At 32.0% G+C, this 20,193-nt stretch overlaps 1 protein-coding gene across 1 annotated transcript in view; it reads left to right on the top strand.

Moving 5' to 3' along the window:
- Positions 1 to 18,729, top strand: part of LOC132750964 (protein mono-ADP-ribosyltransferase PARP14-like) — a 35,148-nt gene extending 16,419 nt beyond the window's left edge. Inside the window, exons 14-26 of the mRNA XM_060741055.1 lie at positions 167 to 320; positions 863 to 957; positions 1,246 to 1,327; positions 1,563 to 1,639; positions 3,118 to 3,339; positions 3,597 to 3,812; positions 4,167 to 4,242; positions 4,666 to 4,886; positions 7,576 to 7,789; positions 8,320 to 8,523; positions 12,421 to 12,566; positions 13,849 to 14,017; positions 16,312 to 18,729. Of these exons, the coding sequence (XP_060597038.1) occupies positions 167 to 320; positions 863 to 957; positions 1,246 to 1,327; positions 1,563 to 1,639; positions 3,118 to 3,339; positions 3,597 to 3,812; positions 4,167 to 4,242; positions 4,666 to 4,886; positions 7,576 to 7,789; positions 8,320 to 8,523; positions 12,421 to 12,566; positions 13,849 to 14,017; positions 16,312 to 16,607 (2,172 nt within the window). The 3' untranslated portion in view covers positions 16,608 to 18,729. The remainder of the gene's footprint in view (positions 1 to 166; positions 321 to 862; positions 958 to 1,245; positions 1,328 to 1,562; positions 1,640 to 3,117; positions 3,340 to 3,596; positions 3,813 to 4,166; positions 4,243 to 4,665; positions 4,887 to 7,575; positions 7,790 to 8,319; positions 8,524 to 12,420; positions 12,567 to 13,848; positions 14,018 to 16,311) is intronic.
- Positions 18,730 to 20,193: the final 1,464 nt, after the last annotated feature.

Genomic DNA, 20,193 nt, shown 5'->3' with positions numbered 1-20,193 from the left:
ACCGTTAATTCCTTTATGGATTCCTTCGACAAAAACTTGATTTTTGTATGTCTTTTTTAAAACAGATTTTCTGTGTAATTAACTGAACTGTTTATTTTTTTTATCCTGATCAATAGTCAATATTGCCATCATTTTACAGAGGCTTAAACAAAAGAATTTATTTCAGAATAAAGAAACGGTAATCAAGGAAATAGTGCTTTGTGATAGTTCAGAAGCTGCAGTGAAGAAATTTACAGAAGCTCTTGGAAAACTCAAAAGCTCTCACTGGGTTTTCTTTGAACATGGGAAACCTTTACAAGTGGATGATTTCCTGACGTCATGTAAGCTTGTTTTCTATATTGCATGAGCCTTGTATCTTTTATAAGTTTTTAGGATTTTCATGCTCGTTACAACAGGTGTCAGTTATTGTAATAAAATCGCCACAATTTTAATCCTACTTTTGTTCTTTTATTGATTAGTTCTAGTACTTATGTATTGTTTTTATACCCCCCACAAACGAAGTTTAGGGATTATAAAGGCGTCTGCCTGTCTGTCGGTATAGGTACACAAATGGAACATCATAAAATATAGGTTGAGTTGAAATGTTACTTTAGACCTCTTATTTTTGCAGGAAATTTAAAGGTGGCGGGTGTGGGTATTAATTACCTTTTAGTGCTAGCTCTACTTTGGAATTAAAATAATTTTAGCCCTCGCTTCTGTTATGAAGAGTGTTGAATTCTTTGTAAGTTTAAAAAATTGCAGGCATTCAAGTTTTGTCAGCAGTGTTTTTGTGTTTTTTGCATCAGTTACTCTCTGGGATTTTTAGAACATAGAAGTATTTAAAAATTGTACAGAGACGGTTTGTATGCTTCTTATGTTACAGCAATCAGGAAAGCCGAAAATAAGTTAGTGATCCGACCAAGCTCGGGTCGTGCACAACTAGAGCGTCCAAGAACTGGCTTAAGATGGAGAAGAGAGGTAATGTTAGGACACATTTGTTTTTATAAAAAACTAATAGACATTTCTCTTATAGGCATACAGTTTTTCATATCACAGAAGAACGCCGTTGAAACCAAAGCTTTCAGACAACTTTAAAGTTTTTTTTATATCTATCAAATATTTGACCGTTTTAGTCATTAATCGACCATTACACGTAAGATGTAGTAAAAATATATAAATAAAATGTTCTAAATGTATATTTTACAATATATATTTGCAAAATTCTGTTCTTGACTTAATTTTGTAACTTTCTTTTTCAAATGCAAGAATGCTTATGGTTTCAAGCGTGTAAAACAGCCTGACATAAAAAGATCTACATCTAATGAAGAAATGAACGATTTATTTAAAGGTAAGGATGAACAATAAAGTAATAAAAAAACAATAAAATTGAAATAGAATTAGATATATCTCCTTGCTATAATAAGTTTGCACAAGCTCACTGCAGGATCAAATTCTGATTAAAATTATCAAACAAGAACTTCTTTACAATGTTATAAATTAAGTTTGCTTTTAGACTTGGATTTTTTCCAAGATTTGCTATGAGATATATACATTTATCAACAGCAAGTTTGGATATTTTTCAGACGGACTTCCATACAAAATCCCTATATCAGACAATATGAATCTACATGTTGTGAGAGCTGATTTGACCAAACAAAAGGTTAAGTAGTTACATTATGTTTATATCTGGAAAATGGATTATCCCTGTGAAGCGGCGAAACAATAATATTATATGAAACTTATACAGTCGGTTGGTTGCGTCTGTTAATCAAGAAATAATATATCCCAAACAGTGATTTTATCGCTCAATAACATCACTGTTTGGAGTTCGGATGAGAGGAATTATAACACGAGAGCGTAGACCGAGTAATATAATGATTCGCATCCGAACGACAATGATGTTATCAAGCGATACAATCACCGATTTGGATATGTTATTTCGATTCTAACACGACATTGACAATAAATGTTGCCGTACCTGATAATAAGATCAATTGCACCTGATTTGTTTAGGCACTTTTTTAGCTCGACGCATTTTTAGTGGTTACGTCACATGTTTAAAATGATTACGTCACAAGTCTAAATATAGAACGTCAACAGTGATTTTGTTGCATAATAACACACACTTTCGGTTCTTCTATGTTCATTAGGGAAAAATGCAGGTCGTGTTAGAATGAAATATAATGTATAGTGCAATTTAAGTCATACATTCATCTCATGTTTCTTTCTCCTTAAAATTATGATTTAGAAATCAACAGTTTTTTATTCTTAAACCCCAGTCACACTAGAGCTTACGATTACTTGCGACCACCGACGACTTGTAAAACTTACGATCATCAACGATTGTCTGCGACCAAAACCCTTTTTGCACAGATAAATTTACTTCTGCGACTATCGTAAGACCAGTCATCATTGACAATCACACGACAGGTCATTAGCAAACGTACGATGGTCTCAAGATTGTGTGGGATTACTTACGACTACCCGTGACCTGTCATGCGATCACCTACAACTAGTCGTACGACCATCACACGATTACTAAAGACTACTCAAGATTACCAGTGACTAGTGGCAATTTGTAAAGACTGTCGTAAGATTGTCGCACTTCTGAACGACCATCGTGCGACAGCCTAAGACCTTATAAGATCACTAGCGACCTGTTTGATCGCAAGGAGGTTTTTGTGCAAGCTCAAAAACCTCTCTACGACTGAAATTGGTCCTTGGACCTAAATAAGATAACCTGCGACTGTCAAAGATCTTCGATGACCGTCGTAAGACGTTTTAAAGATTGATTGTCCGCGACCAGAGGTCACTGGTGATCGTGAACTGGTCTTCACTGGTCGTAAGCTCTAATGTGACTGGGGCTTTAATTTTACTTGATTGCAATTTTTGCAGTGAAACCTGTAAACATTAACAAAGGTAAAAACGTGTGAAAAAGATTTTCCTTTCTTTGTATTTTGAATATAAGGTTTAAAGTTAAAGGGTTGTCAATATCAAAATACAAAAAAAAATGAGCTGCAAAAGTATATTTATATTTTGGTGGCAAAGGCTATTGACTTCGTTTTTACCAACATTTAAAAGCTAATATATCATTTGCATTCCTCATTTATAAGACTATTCATTTTTAATTAACTACAGGTAGACGCCATTGTAAACACAACGTCAGAGTTCCCCAATTTAACGGGTGAAATATCGAAAGCGATATTAAATGCTGGCGGAAATACAATTAGGCAAGAATGCCAAAACTTGGATACGATTTCAGAGGGTGAAGTCAAATCTACTGGATCCGGTCTGTTGAAATGCAAAAAACTCATTCATGCTAAGATTCCGATGAGGTGGGATTCACAAAACGGAGAAAAGGTAAGATATGTCTGTTCATATAACTGTTTTTGAACATTTCTGTAGCTTATGCATCTTCTTTTGTTTTGACGATTACTTATGTAAAGGGGAGTTATTTGAATGTGTGCAATGTTTACGGATGAATTTATACTTTTTTTCGGAAAATATAGCCGACTCGACTAAATCAGTCAGAAAATGAACTGTATTTTCTGATTGAAAAGAATTATATCATGACAAAGCGCAAATTTGTAAATAGCGTCAATGTTTTCTTCTTCCAGTTTGTAAGTGATCTGGTATCAAGATGTCTCGCTGAAGCAATCAGTCATGGCTATTCTTCAATTGCCTTTCCTACAATAGGAACGGGACATTCAGGATTTCCTGCTGACAAAGTAGCTAATGCTATGGTGAAGTCAGTATGTGAAATTGGACATGACGAATCTCCGCTTAAAGATGTTTTCATTGTCGTTTATTCGTTGGATGATGGTATATGTAAGGTAAAATGAATAATATCAAAATACAAACCACCAGTAAACCAGAATATCGTGAAACACTCCATATTCTACTTGTATTGTTTCTGCGTACAAAAGAATTTAAATTCTATTGCGCGATTGAAACAAACAGCTTTAACAGTGAATGTTCGACATGACAACAAATGCGCTAATTAACATGTTTCTTTTGTTTAAAAATATTTTGTTTTATACATCAAAATATATATTTGTATGCACACAATAACAAATATATAATGAACTAATATTAAGATAATAAAATGTTGAAGATATTATAATGTATCCTTAAGGAAATGAGTATTTATTATCCAACAAAATGATTTTTCCCTATCTTTTACGAAGATATTTGAAGATGTTGTTCCGCACTTTTTCAACAGCGTCGCAACTCACGGTACCGGAATGTCCATTAGCAAGAAAGGTAATAATTCAGCTATAACTATATCATTATTTCATAAGTCAATCTATATTGAAAAATGTGTTCCAATATCTTTTGAACCTGAAAGTCATTTGATGTCTTAAGAGTTATTACTTGTACTCGTTTCATCCGTAATAACAAGTTTGAGTGGTTTTTTTCACCAGGCGACACCAACATGCTTATTGGAATGAATGCTCTTATGTATTTACAACTGACTGATAACATTATCGTTTATAACGTATTGGAGACAAGAGTTGTACAATTGACATCTATGTCGAATTCCTGAGTAATATTTCATATATTTAAATGTAAATTTTGTAAAATAGTATAAGTTGTTTCAAGAAATGTTAACAAAACTGATATAGATATACTGACATATTTATTGGTAGCAAAATATGTTCTTTCTGAATGATTTTAATATCCAAGGTTCCCAAATGCCACCGAAACATAAAACTGTCCGATATGTCTCGCCACCGTCGTTTGACAAACATTCGGAGATAGATGACGTCGTCGTTTTCAAAATTGTTTCAAAAACTAGTGGTGAAAAGATCCAAAAGAAAATTCAGGAAACAGTTAAAAAACAAATAAAAGAAGAAAAGTTGAATTTCCAGGAACTATCAAACGAAAAAACGCTTACAGAAGTTGAGGTTGTTATTTTTTATGTTTGCTTATATATAATTAATTGATTAGCATTTTCAAATTACTGATTTATTATCGTGCTCGAAATATCTAGTGATCTGTTGGTTATGTCAAAGATAATAAATAGATGGTAGCTGCCTAAGACAAAATTCAATATATTTAAGCAAGCCAAGCACATTTCTCATTTGACATGTATTCTTGTAGACACTGATTAAAACAGTTTGATTATACGCATCTTACCTAAGACGTAATATAACCCAACAGTGATTTTATCGCTTAATAAAATCACTGTGCGTGGAATTATATGATGGTAATATGTTTTTGAACATTTTTTAAAATCATATTGCTTTCATGCCGAAGTTTTGATGAATATATCACATGTCTAAATATGGATCGTCAAGTGATTTTTGTTACACATTTATCACATATACCACGTGTGAGGATCTGTTACACTAGGGATTGAGTTCTTTTGATAACTTGTCAGGAGTTCTTGTGTTAACTGTCAGAGTTCGTCGGAAAACGTTTGTATATACCACAAACACACTCATCAAATCTCTTCTTCACAGGTTTTACATTCATCCTTGACACATTAATGAATAGTTGTGATAAAAAGATTCAACTAAAATAATCATTATTTTGTAAAAACATTATGTTAAAATTTAGATAATTAATACTTCTCATTCTCCGTTCCCATTTGTTACAATATAAAATACATGTGGTATTGAATTCAGTACTTGAAATGAACAATATGATCTCCTTTTTTGTTTATTTAGCTAGTCATAATTGTATTCATACTTATATTGTGATATTAGTGATTTTTGACTGTTATTTTTCTGTTTGTTTGTTGTAATAACCAGTTGCATATTATATGCCTTGGTTTAATAAAAACTGAAACTGAAACTGGTAAATTTGATCTTTACAAAATGGGTGTTAGGTGCCAATGATAAAAAATTGCCTTACATCTTGTATAATGTGTCAAAAACTAAATTCATATGTCATTTTTTCATCGCTTTTTGCTGAAAATCTTGCAGTTTAGAGTAAAATTTCCAAATGATTTGCCAATTCGCACGTATTTACCTGATTATTTCTTTATTTATAGAAGGTAACACAAGAAGATATAACATTGTAGAAAACAAATAACATAATTATCTTAATTTTAAATTTGGCCTTCTAAACAAAATATAGCAACACAAACACAAAAAATCATAAAACAATAATAACTATTCCATTTAAATTTTGCCATCTAACATTTCTTGACAAACGCTCCATTAAGATATTAAATATCATTTTCAATTTTCATTTACAAATATCTTAACAATATACATGCATAATAAGTATTAAAACATAATGACAGATTTATGAAGATATTTATTTGATTTGCAAGAAATGTTCTTTATATTCATTTTTAAAAGATGTCAGAGAATTAGAAGAACGTACAAAAGATGGTATTCTATTCCAAATCTGTGCATCATTGTAACAAAAAGTCCTTTATATACATGGCGTATCAATTTCAAAGCGCATTTTATCGTGTACGTCAATGCTCTACATCAATCCTTTTTCCAGTCTACGAAATCTGCGACAGCAAAAATACAATAAAATAAAATATTGCACAAGAAGCGGGGGTAAAAAATAATAATTCTATTCAACTAAAATACACTCAAAACCAACATTATATATCCTTTTTTGTTTAAAAGTATGAGCGTACTTAATGATTAACAACCTTATTGAATAATAAAAAAACCGCTAAAACGTGTCGTAATTTAGCGCAAGAAGCACACTGGCAGTAACAAAAGTTGTTTTAAAAACTCTAGGACATCTTAAGAGTTATCACAAGAACTCCAGGACATTTGAAAAATCGGGTAAAAGTTTGTTAGCCGAGGCTTTATGTTTGCAACTTTGCATTATAATTAGGTATTGTGAAGACCATAAATTAACAGGTCAATACGTGCGAATTGACAAATGATTTGGATATGGAAATTTAACTAAAGACTACCAGATTTTAAGCAAGAGGCGATGAAAAAATGGCAAATGAATTAGTTTTTGACACATCATTCGAGATATAAGGCAAGCTTAATCATCAAAGATAAATTTAGCTCATATTACTCACTTTTTAAAAGATGAAAATTTAATTAGTAAGTTAATAAGTATAAAGAAACAACTTCCGACGAACTCCTTAATAGTTATGACAAGAGCTTCTGACAAGTTATCATATTAAGAACTCCATCCTTCGTGTAACAGTTCCTCCCCATGTTTACACACACTTTCGGTCTTTCTATGTTCAAATGAGAAAACTGTGTTTCGTTTAAGAATAAAAATAGTAGTACTAAAACCGTAATAAATAGTCTGAGTGTTTTATTACCAGACAACACGATGTGCTAACTTAAGTACCCGTATGTGTTTGCATGAGACTGATTAAGGACGATATCTTAAATAACGTGTTGGAGATTAGTATTGAACATTTGAGACCAGTGATGAGATTTTGAGTACTATTTGATTACATTAAATTCATAAATGTCCTATTACAATTATTGGAGTAATGTTTTATAAGATCTAATTTCAAAAGAAAATTTGATACAGAATAAATTCCAATTTTTCATGATGAAACCAATAAATCAGACCAAGATATTTCTTACTAAACGATGTCAGTTATTACAAATAAATAATAACTCCAAATATATATAAATAAATTATTTTTAGGAACGTTCTTTAAAAACCTTGGAAATGAGTTATGGTGTAAACATTGAGATCGATAAAAAATCAAAACTCGTAAAGATTTTGGGACTCTCGGACCGTGTGAGTGAATGTCATTTTGAAGTCGTTGAATTACTGAGGGACACATTTCCGAAGATGCGCTTGAAGTCAAGGAATATTAGAACAATCGCGGAGACAGTGCAGTGGTATTACGGCGATGGTATATGTAACTTTACTCATGTATTAAATGGGTTTATTCTTATAATGATATATTACTGTACAATTACTGTTTAAAAGTATACTGATTTCCATTTGTTGCAATATATAACATCATACACAATCCACACAACTAATCAAAATAGTGTTTTTATGTACTTTCCTTATGTTTTTGTTAAGCACCTTATTCATTTGTGATAGGTGATAAGAGCCTTCGCGTAAGCTACTTAACATCACTTGACACCGCTATGGGTTTGGATCCCGTCAGGATCTAAGAATGTTTTGTTGAGGAGCATATGAAGCGTTGTCAGTGTTTATCAGTCTAAAACATGCACGAAAGAACACCTGGGGCTCTCCTCCACCAGTAAAGCTGAACAGTCGCCATATGATTTTGACAGTGTCGGCTTGACTTATAATCTAACAAACAGGCAAAGTATACGTTTATATGACACATGTCATGATCAATGCAAATTTTATGTCTTTATTGTGTGTAACGCATGACAGATTTAATTCATTTTCATATTTCAAATGCAGCTGATGGAAATTCTCACCCTGTTGATGTCACGGATAATTACGAGATACACATGAACTATCTCCATGGCAATGGCAACGATTTCACCTATGAGAACCAAACAGAGAATAAAACGTACAAAGTGATTATCAATGATTTAATGGAACACCCAATAGATGACCCGAAGAAGAAAAGGCGCCTTTATCTTAGGACAAAGGTTGATGAAAGTAAGTTCAAATGAAGAACAAAAAGTACAAATCTACATATAAATAAGGATAAAAGGACATGAACAAAACCATTCCAGTGTTTATAGTTTTATGCAAATTTTCTGACCGGCCATTCACTTGCTACAATTCAATTTAATTCAATATCTTTATTGTACAAGAGGCCTCCGGCCCATACACAGTGTAAACAATATACAATACAAATTGGCAATACGAATTTCTAATACAATTATAAAGTACAATCTGAATATAAATTATTCAAAACATTTAAGGAAATTATCCCTTTCTTTCATTGCATAATAAATATACATAGCAACATTACGTATCAATGACTCGTCTTCAGTTGCCATCAAAGAGTAGAACTTTTGAACATTCGGATATTGATAATGATACAATGGTATATAGTAAGAACGTAAATTTGCATATAAAGAACACACAATAAGAAAGTGATATTCGTCCTCTAACATTGATTCACAATACATACAATCACGATGTTCTCTATCAATATTAAAATGTCTACCCTTTTCAACCATTAAACAATGTGAAGAGCTTCTAAAACTAGAAAAACATTTTCTATACTTGTCAATATCTATAACAGAAATATATTTTTCACTTTTAAAGGTAGTCTTAAACATAGCATAATGATTTAATTTTACATTTTCTAGACACTTTAATTGCCAATTTTGCACAAACTGGTCTTTTAGACGCTGTTCATATTGCACTATAAATAATTTAGGATTGGCTACAACCTGTGACTCCCATACGTATCCAAATCCATTTTTATATAGGTTTAATCGTATATCAGTCACCCAATTTTTGTATCCAATACTGTCATAATACATCAGCATTTCATAACATAAGCGTGTATATCTATCTCTAGGGAGATTTATAAGTCTCAACCAAAATCTAATACAACGTTTTGCAGCAAATATATACATAGGGTATCTGCCTAGATCGCCAAGAATAGCTTCATTACAAGCAGAAACATTGACATTCAAAAAACGTTAACAAGCATATAATTGTATAGTTTCTATACATTTATTGTCTTAAAGACCCCACAATTCTGATCCATATAACATTATGGATGCTACTTTACAATCAAAAATCTTAAAAAATGTTTTATGTGGTAAACAAGAAATATGTTGAAATGAACTGAGAATATACAAAAGTACTTTTTTCGCTTTTGTGGCCAAAGCCTCAGCCATTTTGTACAAAGATAATCTGTTAATAAAATATATTCCAACATATGTGAAACCACTAACAATTTCTAATTGGTTACCATTATACTGCCATTTTTCTCTTCTAGATAACTGACCACCTCTTTTAAATACAAGTACTTTAGTTTTTTCAATATTAACTACAAGTTTACTACTAATGCAAAATTGTTGTAACAAGTTTAGTTGTTTTTGTAGACCGATAATATTATCTGAAAGTAATGCTATATCATCAGCAAACATAAGTAAAAATACTTCAACAATATCAGGAAAAAGTTGGATACCTCTGATATCATTTTCCACCATTAAAATATACAATTCATTAATAAACAAAGCAAACAAAATTGGACTCAAACTACAACCTTGACGAAGTCCTATTGGACATTCAAAAATATTTGAAAGATTCCCATTTGAACGTACACATGATTTAACAGAAAAGTATATACTTTGAATTGTATTATACAATTTACCCTTAACTCCATCTCTTCTCAAAATATCGTATAATATTGTGTGGTCCACGGAATCAAAAGCCTTCTGAAAATCTATAAAGGCTACATATAAAAATCGACGTTTCATATTAAAATACCTAGAGACAATTGATTGCAATACAAATGCGTTATCAATAGTACTATATACAGCTCTGAATCCTGCTTGGGATTCAGAAAGTTTATTAAAAGCTTCGGCGTAAAAAGTAAGCCGTTTAGTAACAATTGTAATATACACTTTACTAAGTACATCAAGAAGTGCAATGCCCCTATTGCTACACATGGACAACTGATGGTCACTTGTTGACCTGGTTTACACAATAGAACAACTTATAAAGTTACTTTACGTCAACATTTCCTTGGAACCGGTGCCAAACACTGGAATTATGTATAACATAGATCTCATATATGTAGGTCATTTCAATTTATTACAATAAAAATAAATTATTGTTTGTATAGAAAAAGAAAAACACAGTCAAATCATATTGATAATCCTGGAGAGTATTGGGAATAAAAAAATCATGCAAATTAAGTAAGACACTATTTAAAGTAACAAATTAACGTTTGCACTTTTTCCAATTATCATTTCAAGTATTAATAAAGACAATATAAATTTATCATTTGATTGTTCTTATACAATATTTATTTTAAAAAACATAGATTTCTAAGCGCTGTCTTCTTGTTATGTGAAGTAAACAATGATATTACGCACTTTCTTTCTTATTATATACCCCCAAAAACGAAGTTTGGGGGGGGGGGTATATAGGAGTCACCCGGTGGTCGGTCGGTTGGTCGGTCGGTCGGTTGGTCGGTCGGTCGGTCCAGCGGTCCGTTGCATTTTCCTTGTCCGGAGCATAACTTGAAGACTAATGGTTGGAATTCAATATAACTTCATACAATGGTCAAGCACATTGAGAGGAAGTGCAGTGCACAAGAACCATAACTCCATCTTGACTTATTACAGAGTTCTTGCCCTTTGTTACTTTTCCTTGTCCGGAGCATAACTTGAAAACTACTGTTTGGAACTCGAAACAACTTCATACAATTGTCAAGCACAATAAGGGGAAGTGCAGTGCACAATAACCATAACTCTATCTAAAGTAATAACAGAGTTATTGCCCTTTGTTATTTTCCCATTGCTTTCTTTTGTCCGGACTATTACTTGAAGACTAATAGTTGGAATTCAATAATTTCATACAATTGTTAAGCACATTGAGAGGAAGTGCATTGTACAAGAACCATAACTCCATTTTGACTAATTACAGAGTTACTGCCCTTTGTTACTTTTCCTTGTCCGGAGCATAACTTGAAAACTACTGGTTGAATCTCGAAACAACTTCATACAATTGTCCAGCATAATAAGGGGAAGTGCAGTGCACAAGAACCATAACTCCATTTTGACTAATTACAGAGTTATTGCCCTTTGTTATTTTTCCATTGCTTTCTTTTGTCCGGACTCAAACTTGAAGACTAATTGTTGGAATTAAATATAACTTCATACAATGGTCAAGCACATTGAGAGAAAGTGCAGTGCACAAGAACCATAACTCCATTTTGACTAATTACAGAGTTACTGCCCTTTGTTACTTTTCCTTGTCCGGAGCATAACTTGAAAACTACTGGTTGGAATTCAAAACAACTTCATGCAGTTGTCAAGCACTTAAGAGGAAATGCAGTGCACAAGAATTATAACTCCATTTTGACAAATTACAGAGTTATTGCCCTTTGATACTTTTCCTTGTCTGGAGCATAACTTTAAACATACTGGTTGGAATTTAAAACAACTTCATACAATGGTCAAGCACAATAAGAGAAAGTGCAGTGCACAAGAACCATAACTCCATTTTGAATAATTACAGAGTTACTGCCCTTTGTTACTTTTCCTTGTCCAGAGCATAACTTGAAAACTACTAGTTGGAATTCAAAACTATTTCATACTATGGTCAAGTATATTGAGGGTATTAATCACATTTAGTGATAGTTCTAGTTTTTCTTGAAATGAAATGGTCCGTTTATATGTTCTTTATACTTATTTTTAAAAAAGTTGAAATATGTTTGATGTAATTTACCGGAATGCCTCACCAATATTCGTAAATAATCTTAATCGTTCATTATGTTTGTATTTAGAGCTTCAGGAACTCTCATGTGTTGTTAATTTTGTATTCCTATATCACTTGTCGTTGGACTTTGTTTGTTTCCAGACATTCCCTTGCCTGACAATTGGACGATTGCACTCGACGAAAATAAAAAAATGGAACAAATTAAACTAAAGGAGAATGATGCTGAATTTAATGATGTAAAAAACAAATTCATCAAGGGAGGATGTAAACCGAAACAGATCGTAAGCGTAAGTTATTTTTATGTTGTCATACATGCCTCAATTAAAAAAAACTATGGATAATTAGATAACCAAACTAGTTAAAGCTCAAAATTGTTTGTTTTTTGGACAAAAAAAATCAACACTGCATCGCAAATGATGAGCCGACAATTAAAAAAACCCACAGTAACAAGGGTAAAAAACAAAAACAGATTACCATATGTTATTTCTAAAGTTTCGATTATAAAACCGGCTTTGTATCGGTATACTTATATAGAGGTAATATAACATAACAATAATAGATTAAAAAAAAAACAAGAATAAAGACCAACAAGGTAAAGGCAACGTTCACAGGACGCAGTCCCCGACACATCCAAGCAGGGCACCCAGAAGGCACCAAACAAAAAACTGCACTTTTTCAAACCGAGTCTGCAATTTTCATGTAATTTTGCTGTTTTAAATGCTTCAGAGGGATCACTCTGTCCAGTTATTAATACATCACAACAGCAGGTGTTAAGCGCTGTGTGGCAGCCGTAAAAAGTTGCCCATAAAACTCTTCAGTGTTGTTATATTTTCTGGTCCTTCGGGATCAACGACTCCAGCACTTTTAAGTGTTGAGAATTGAGAACCGCTCAAGCCGGTACTAGGGACCGTGAGGGATGTTGCGCTTTTACATTATCCCTCATGTAAAGATTCAATCAAACCGAGTCTGCAATTTTCTTGTAATTTTGCTGTTTTTTAATGCTTCCGAGGGATCACTTTTTTTCCAGATTTTTATACATCACAATAGCAGTGTCAAGTGCTGTGTTGCAGCCATAAAATGTTACCCTGTACTTCACTTTAGTGCTGTTATATTTTTTCTGAACCTTCGGGATCTTTGACTCCAGAACTGTTCAGTGTTGAGAATTGAGTACCGCTCAAGCCGGTGATAGGGAATGTGAGGGATGTTGTACCTTTTCATTATCCCTCATGAACTTACTCAATCAATCCTAGTCTGCAGTTGTCATGAAATTTTGCTGGTTTTAATGCTTCAGGGGGGTCACTTTTTTCCAGATATTATTACATCTGTATACGCAAGTTGAAATGAATTATATCTACTCATCAAGAATTTTTCATGATATAATGTATCTAATCAGCAAAACAAGTGTTCATACAAAAATATTACCAATTTTCAACTTATAAATTTTGAATTCTGAAGTGTTTTACAGAAATGCATGTAATAGATATTTGATTTTACTTTAGTTTAAATATTCAAAAAAATATATGTTACCCTTTGATACACACATTTAGCTTTTTTAAAATCTACCTTTAGATATCCAGATTGGAGAATAAATATTTGTGGCAACAATACCAAACAAAAAAGAAACAGATTGAATCTCAGAACCTTAACATACAAAACGAAAGACAGCTCTGGCATGGGACTGACGTTGATACTGTTCCAAAAATATTCAAACATGGATACAACCGTAGCTTTACTACAGGTATGTGTCCTTCTTTTAGTCATACGCTTTGGTATTCCCAGTATTTTGTATGAATTACAGCCTCTTCAAGTAAATCAAGTTGAGAATTTATATATTGGGAAGCAGATCAACTTTGTTTTAAGCTATGTTCTCATGTCTATATGCTTTCAACATTCTAGATTATTGGACTATTGGTTCCGTAAACGAGTAATACTTAGGGCTCCTAATTTGAAAAATCCCTAAAATTGACCCAATTGAGAGGCTGTTTGTAACTCTCAGATCGTCAATTAGTTTTACCTTCTATTAGATTTAGAAAATATCAGGTACAAAATCTCTAAATAAATCTTGCATTATATAGCCAATAAATAAAATAGATGATAAAAATTAAACACAATTTTCTTAAAAAAAAAACAACAACAAAAACAACATACAAACAAACAAAGAAAAAACAAACAAACAATCAAACAAAAAACAACATAAAATTTACAAGAAAGAAAAAAGTTTACCCTACTGGGGTTAAAGTCACACCCTTCCGTTTCAATGCAGTTGATAGTATTTGTAGCCTATTTAGATACTCTAAAAAAGGGAAGGTAATGCATTAGGATGATCATACTTTAAACAATGGATTTCCTGGAATGCCATCTTATTTGGATATTCTTTCCTTTGTCTTTGAAACGTTACATATATTTTATCAAATATTTTTATCAGTTTGCTCACGATTTGTCTTTCTCATAAAAATACGAAATCTTCAAATGTTGTATATTGGTTTCTGAAAAAAAGACATTGCACTTTAAAAGCAACACTTCCATTTCAGTTTATGTAACTTTTAGAATAGTGCCAGCCAAAGACTTATAGGGACAATTCCGTCAAATGTGATACTATTGGCATGACTTACCACGCGTTTATAGCAAACTTTTTAAACAAGTCGTCCATTCGCATTTGATTAATGAAAAATACATTAATTTTTTTGTACAATTTGTTATGTTACATGATTATTTACGATTGTTCTTTATCCAATATTTAAAATAAGAAATTTCTTTGAATATTGTAGACCATTGCTAATGCATTACCTCCACTTTGAAGAGTATTTAAATAGGCGAGATGCATTGAAATAGAGGGGCGTGGGTTCAAACCCAAAGGGCATTTTTTTTTCTTTTCTTTTTTCTTTTAAACATTATTTATGTATCTCTCAGATCCCTTATAGAAGAAGAAAGTGGTTTGATTTGACTTTAATTATATAATTATTGTATGTATTTATTTGCTAAAAAATACCGAATTTTATGGCAAATATGATACCAGATATTTTTAAAGCTTAATGAAATAAAAACTACACTGTAAAGGTATTTTTTATTTCGCATGATCAACCAATATACTTAAAAGAAAGTTGATGCAAACTTTGAAAACAGCCTCTCATTGTGGTAAATTTTATGGGATATAGGGAATGGTCCAATAAGTGTTTAAAATGGGTGGGATAGGGTAATATTTTATACATATTAAAACATTTTGTTAATAAACAATCATTTTGCTGGTGTAATTTGTTACCTTAATGTTATTATTTGTTTATTATTATTAGGAAAACATTTTTCATAATGATGATATTATAGATTATTTTGATTTTCCTCATTTCTGAAGACAAGCCCTTCTTATGGCAAAGTTTAGGTTCAGAAATATATCCATAACTCATAAACCACACGGTAAATTGTATTTAAATTTTGCATACAGATCACCTTTAAGGCATATAACTGTCCTATGTTGTCAATTTAACAGTTCCTTATACTGCCCATTAGCCATGATATACCTTAAAGAAATATACAGATTTTATTTGAAAGATACATCTAAACAATGCCAAGTATTCAGTTGGATAAGTTTATTCATCTTAATATATGACATTTATATCAAGATCTATCCTTAGGAACATGATGTCTTTGTGGAAGCTGTGATAGCTATGAATTACTTGACTTCAAGTTGAATTCCAAAAGAAGCCAAATTGCTTCCGAGGAAGCTATGGAAATAAGTACGACCGGCCTCTTTTCCATCCCAGTGCTATGGGAGTGGAAGCTATCTTGCAATAACCACTATCGTCCATCAAACCGAGCATGCAACATTTTCAATTTTGCCGTGTTAGACTTTCTTTATGGTTTCTGTTTTCTCTGTTTTTATGTAATCAGGATTTCAACTGATGAAGCTTTATTAAGCGAAACATGTTTTGATAAACTGTGTGGGTTTGTGAATATTTTAATCATTATGTAATCCTAGCACACGCCTTTAAAACAATTTCATTTGTTTATTGAACGTGTTTATAATGCTATTTTCAGCACATATGTATGGAAAGGGTGCATACTTCGCTGTACAATCATCATATTCCGACAGAGATAGCTACGCTAAACCGGATGTGAATGGTGTCAAACGAATGTTTTTAAACAGAGTGCTTGTTGGCGTTTCTTGTGTTGGACACGGGGACATGGCATTCCTTCCTGAGAGACCAGATATTAAGTCCAGTAATTTTCCCGTATGTTACGATAGTGCAGCCGATTTAAGCAAAAAACCAAGCATATATGTGATCTTTCATGATACGCAAGCGTACCCTGAATACTTGATTGAATATTCATAAAAGTATTATGTACTTTATATAAATAGAATGATTCTGGTTATCTGCCGATAGGTTTACAGTAGCAATACAATTTCTGAAACAAATGATATGCTTGCATTTATTTATATTATGATCGCGTTTATCGTCTTAGAAACATATTCCAAGTTTATGAATTATGTTCATATTTCTTACAAATAAAATGAGATCCTCGGTGAACATGAAACGACGGTTTATGTTAATTAGCCAAGCACATGCTTTCTTTTACTTGGGGACCATATGTTGCTTTGTATAACATGGCTAACAAGTGTCATTTTTATAGATCTATGAGCACATTTACTACCATTCTTTATCTTAAATTATGGTTTGCAGACCCAATTGGGCACCAATTGGAATCAGCTCTCATTACTTTTATTGTTTTCTATAATGTAAAATGAAACATTTATTTTTTCAAATATGAACACACTTCACCCTAATTTGTTTCAGTGACGACATCCAATTTTGACATTGTTGCCTAAATGCCAAACATTATGACATATTGATAGGGATTGCTTTTGCATAAAAATATAAGGTTCAGTGCAAATTACTTTCTTTTTTGATAGCTTGATAGTTTTAAAGATAAAGTAGAGTTTTTATAATCGCTGTTATTTTCTCCATAGCCTATTGTGTACATAATGAATAATATATAAATAAATAAATGATTTTAGATAGAAGATTTTAACAATTTAAAAACTGACAAATTGTTTGATTCTGTAATGTACACCAAAACAGCTTTGGCACAATTCTGTAATCAATGTTCTCTGTTCGTTTCATTTCCTTTATCAGTATTTCGTTTGACTGTCACTTTTTTGTTAATACAGAGACTAAAGAGAGGAATTAAACTTGCTTAACATGTAAAGGTTTTATGTACATACACCTTTTTGAACATTTTGATGGTCTTGTAGATGTTAACATTTTGATGATATGAAGTCATTCTTTTAACATGAACACAATTCATTTTTTACAGTTAGTATATTTTCATATTTTAAATGAAGTAAATGAATTGCATATTCTCAATAATGTTGAAGCAATAGTTAGGTGTAGATATATTCAAGTGATAGATAGTGTGTTATTTTCGTGTCTGACAGTAATTTTATTTCCAGAGGACTAGTATATTTGCTGTTTCATTTTCTTTATTGCACAAGGTGGTGTAGGCAAATATTATTTATCATTTTATTCAAGACGAATGATTGGTGTACATTTTTATAATGTGATGCTGTTTTGACAAAAAAATGTTTGAAAAAAACCACCAAAAATCAAAGAATGTGTATTCATTTCCAGATAGTTAAGAATGTGTATTAATTTTCTGATGTTTAAGAATGTGTATTCATTTTCTTGTATAATTTAAGAATGAGTATTCATTATCTGAACTGATGATGACACATTATTATTAAAATTCATTTCAAATCCTTTTTCTAAAGTTCAATTTAGATTCTCATCAATACGTTAAGCTACTTAGTGTTTTATGCTAATAGTATTTGAATTAAGTCAATATTTCCCGAATGCTACTCTGCTACAGTAATACAATTCTTTATCTGTGAACGTGTTTTTTTTATTATGTCTCAATTTTCACCTGCAATATAGCATATACTTTTTGTGTCTAATCACAAAATTTATATGTTTAAATTGATAATACTGGTCAACAATATCAATTAATATTTAAAGGGATTGCATTGAGGTTTAAAAGCCTAAAAACATAACATTTTAATTTCTTACACGAATGAGCTAGTGCACTTTAAACAGAAATATATGCAAAGATACTTATGAAATATACTTTGAAATAAATTGAAAATTATATTTTTATGCTTTTCTTAGCCCTATTTGAGCGTTTAAACGCTATTCATTTTGGGTCTTTTTTTACAATTTGAATAATTATTCTGGAAAAACGAAGTGCGCGAATGATCTGAACTTTTGCACAAAGATTTGTGGTCTAAACCTACATCATATGGTACATTTATCTGGAAAATATATTTTCAGTCCCATCATCTCAAAAAGCCTCAGTTGACTCCCTTTAAATAAAATGCTGAATTTTATTTCCTTACACAGTTAACAATTTATGACAAATATTTTTATGTACATCTTCAAAAATATATTCACTTACAGAGTCGATTGAACTGGAATTATTTTGTACTTATAAAGTTGGCGGACAATATCCGTTACAGTTATGTTTCGCACCGTACTTTGTTGGAAACTCTATAAAAACAATTAAAAACGCAAATCCAAAGCGCGACAATGACACGCGGGGCACTCGTGCCCAGAACCTTTGGATTACAGCTATGGACCTTATATTGCTATAAATAACAACCTCATAACGAATCTTCAACAGCTAACCAGCAATGAAATCAGACAAATGTTGTAACAATTGGCTCCAGAAATTGATGCTTACTAATATTATTAGACGTTATATACAGAATAAAAATCGCCGATCTAAAAAGCGATCTGCCAGTTGGGCCTCTCATATTCCTTTTGTTGGAGCTTATGTTTTTAAAGTGTTAATAATGCTCATCCTTCTACGAACATAAAAATATCAGAGCCAACCGTTACGACACAATTTGCTTGATGCCGTTGCGGATTAGCAAGTGCATGGTTTGGAGGATTTTCTTATTACAATATGATACCCAAAACCCCTACTTATGGATAATGGCAGCAAGATGTGCGGATGATATCGTCGCTTTTTGGATTAGAGATGTTGTCTGTCTGAATATAATGTCTAAGAAGTTTCGTATTTTTTAAAAATAAATTCTGGAGCTAATTGCTTTAACATTATTTGTCGATTTCGTTAAAGATTAGCCGTTGCATTTTATTAATAACAATATAGGGCACAAGGCTGTAATTCTAGGGACATTTTTGTGAAACGAAGCATTGTAACCGTTACGACACCATTTGACTGATTCCGGTGCGAAAAAGACATTACATTCGTTTGGAGGTTCTCCTTAATAGCAATTTAAGACCCAAAACTCTAATACAAGATAAAATGTCCCGTGAGGCCTGCGTGGCATGTCCGGGTTTTGGATCGACGATTTGCTCTTTATGCATATAAAGTCTAAATAAACTTCGTAAAAATAACTATTTTCATGAGTCAATCGCTATTACATCATTTTATAATGCCGTTGCAGATTAGCCATTGCATTAGCGTATAATAATGTTCTCCTTTAGAGCCATATAAGGTCTAAAGCTCTATCCCATAATTGCCGAAAGAGGCCGGCGTCTCATGATCGCTGTTTTTAGATCGACGATTTGTTCTATAAGTTTTTGAAAGATTGCGATGCAGAATGAAACCAAACAGTTAAAGCATCAAAATGACACTTTCAGGCAAGTTAGAAGAAAACCAACGGACATAAGATTCGTATAGACCAAATGCCTTACATTAGTCCGATAATAGGGAAAGTAAAAACAATACTGGTTTTATGAGAAAATCTACAGTTTTCTTTTACTTTGAATCAATTAATCCAACATTCCTGTAGTGATTTTTTTTAAGCTCGGGTTCTGTGTCAATAATTTTGCTCTGACTTTTGTGCAACTATATTCCCATAACAACAACATTATTCATAGATTTAGCAGTAATATAATT

This window comes from Ruditapes philippinarum, unplaced genomic scaffold (genome assembly GCF_026571515.1).
Source record: "Ruditapes philippinarum isolate M1 unplaced genomic scaffold, ASM2657151v2 ctg5176_1_1_1_1, whole genome shotgun sequence".
Taxonomy (NCBI): Eukaryota; Metazoa; Mollusca; class Bivalvia; order Venerida; family Veneridae; genus Ruditapes; species Ruditapes philippinarum.
Note: the sequence above shows the minus strand (reverse complement) of the source record. Positions and strands in the feature narration are given on the sequence as shown.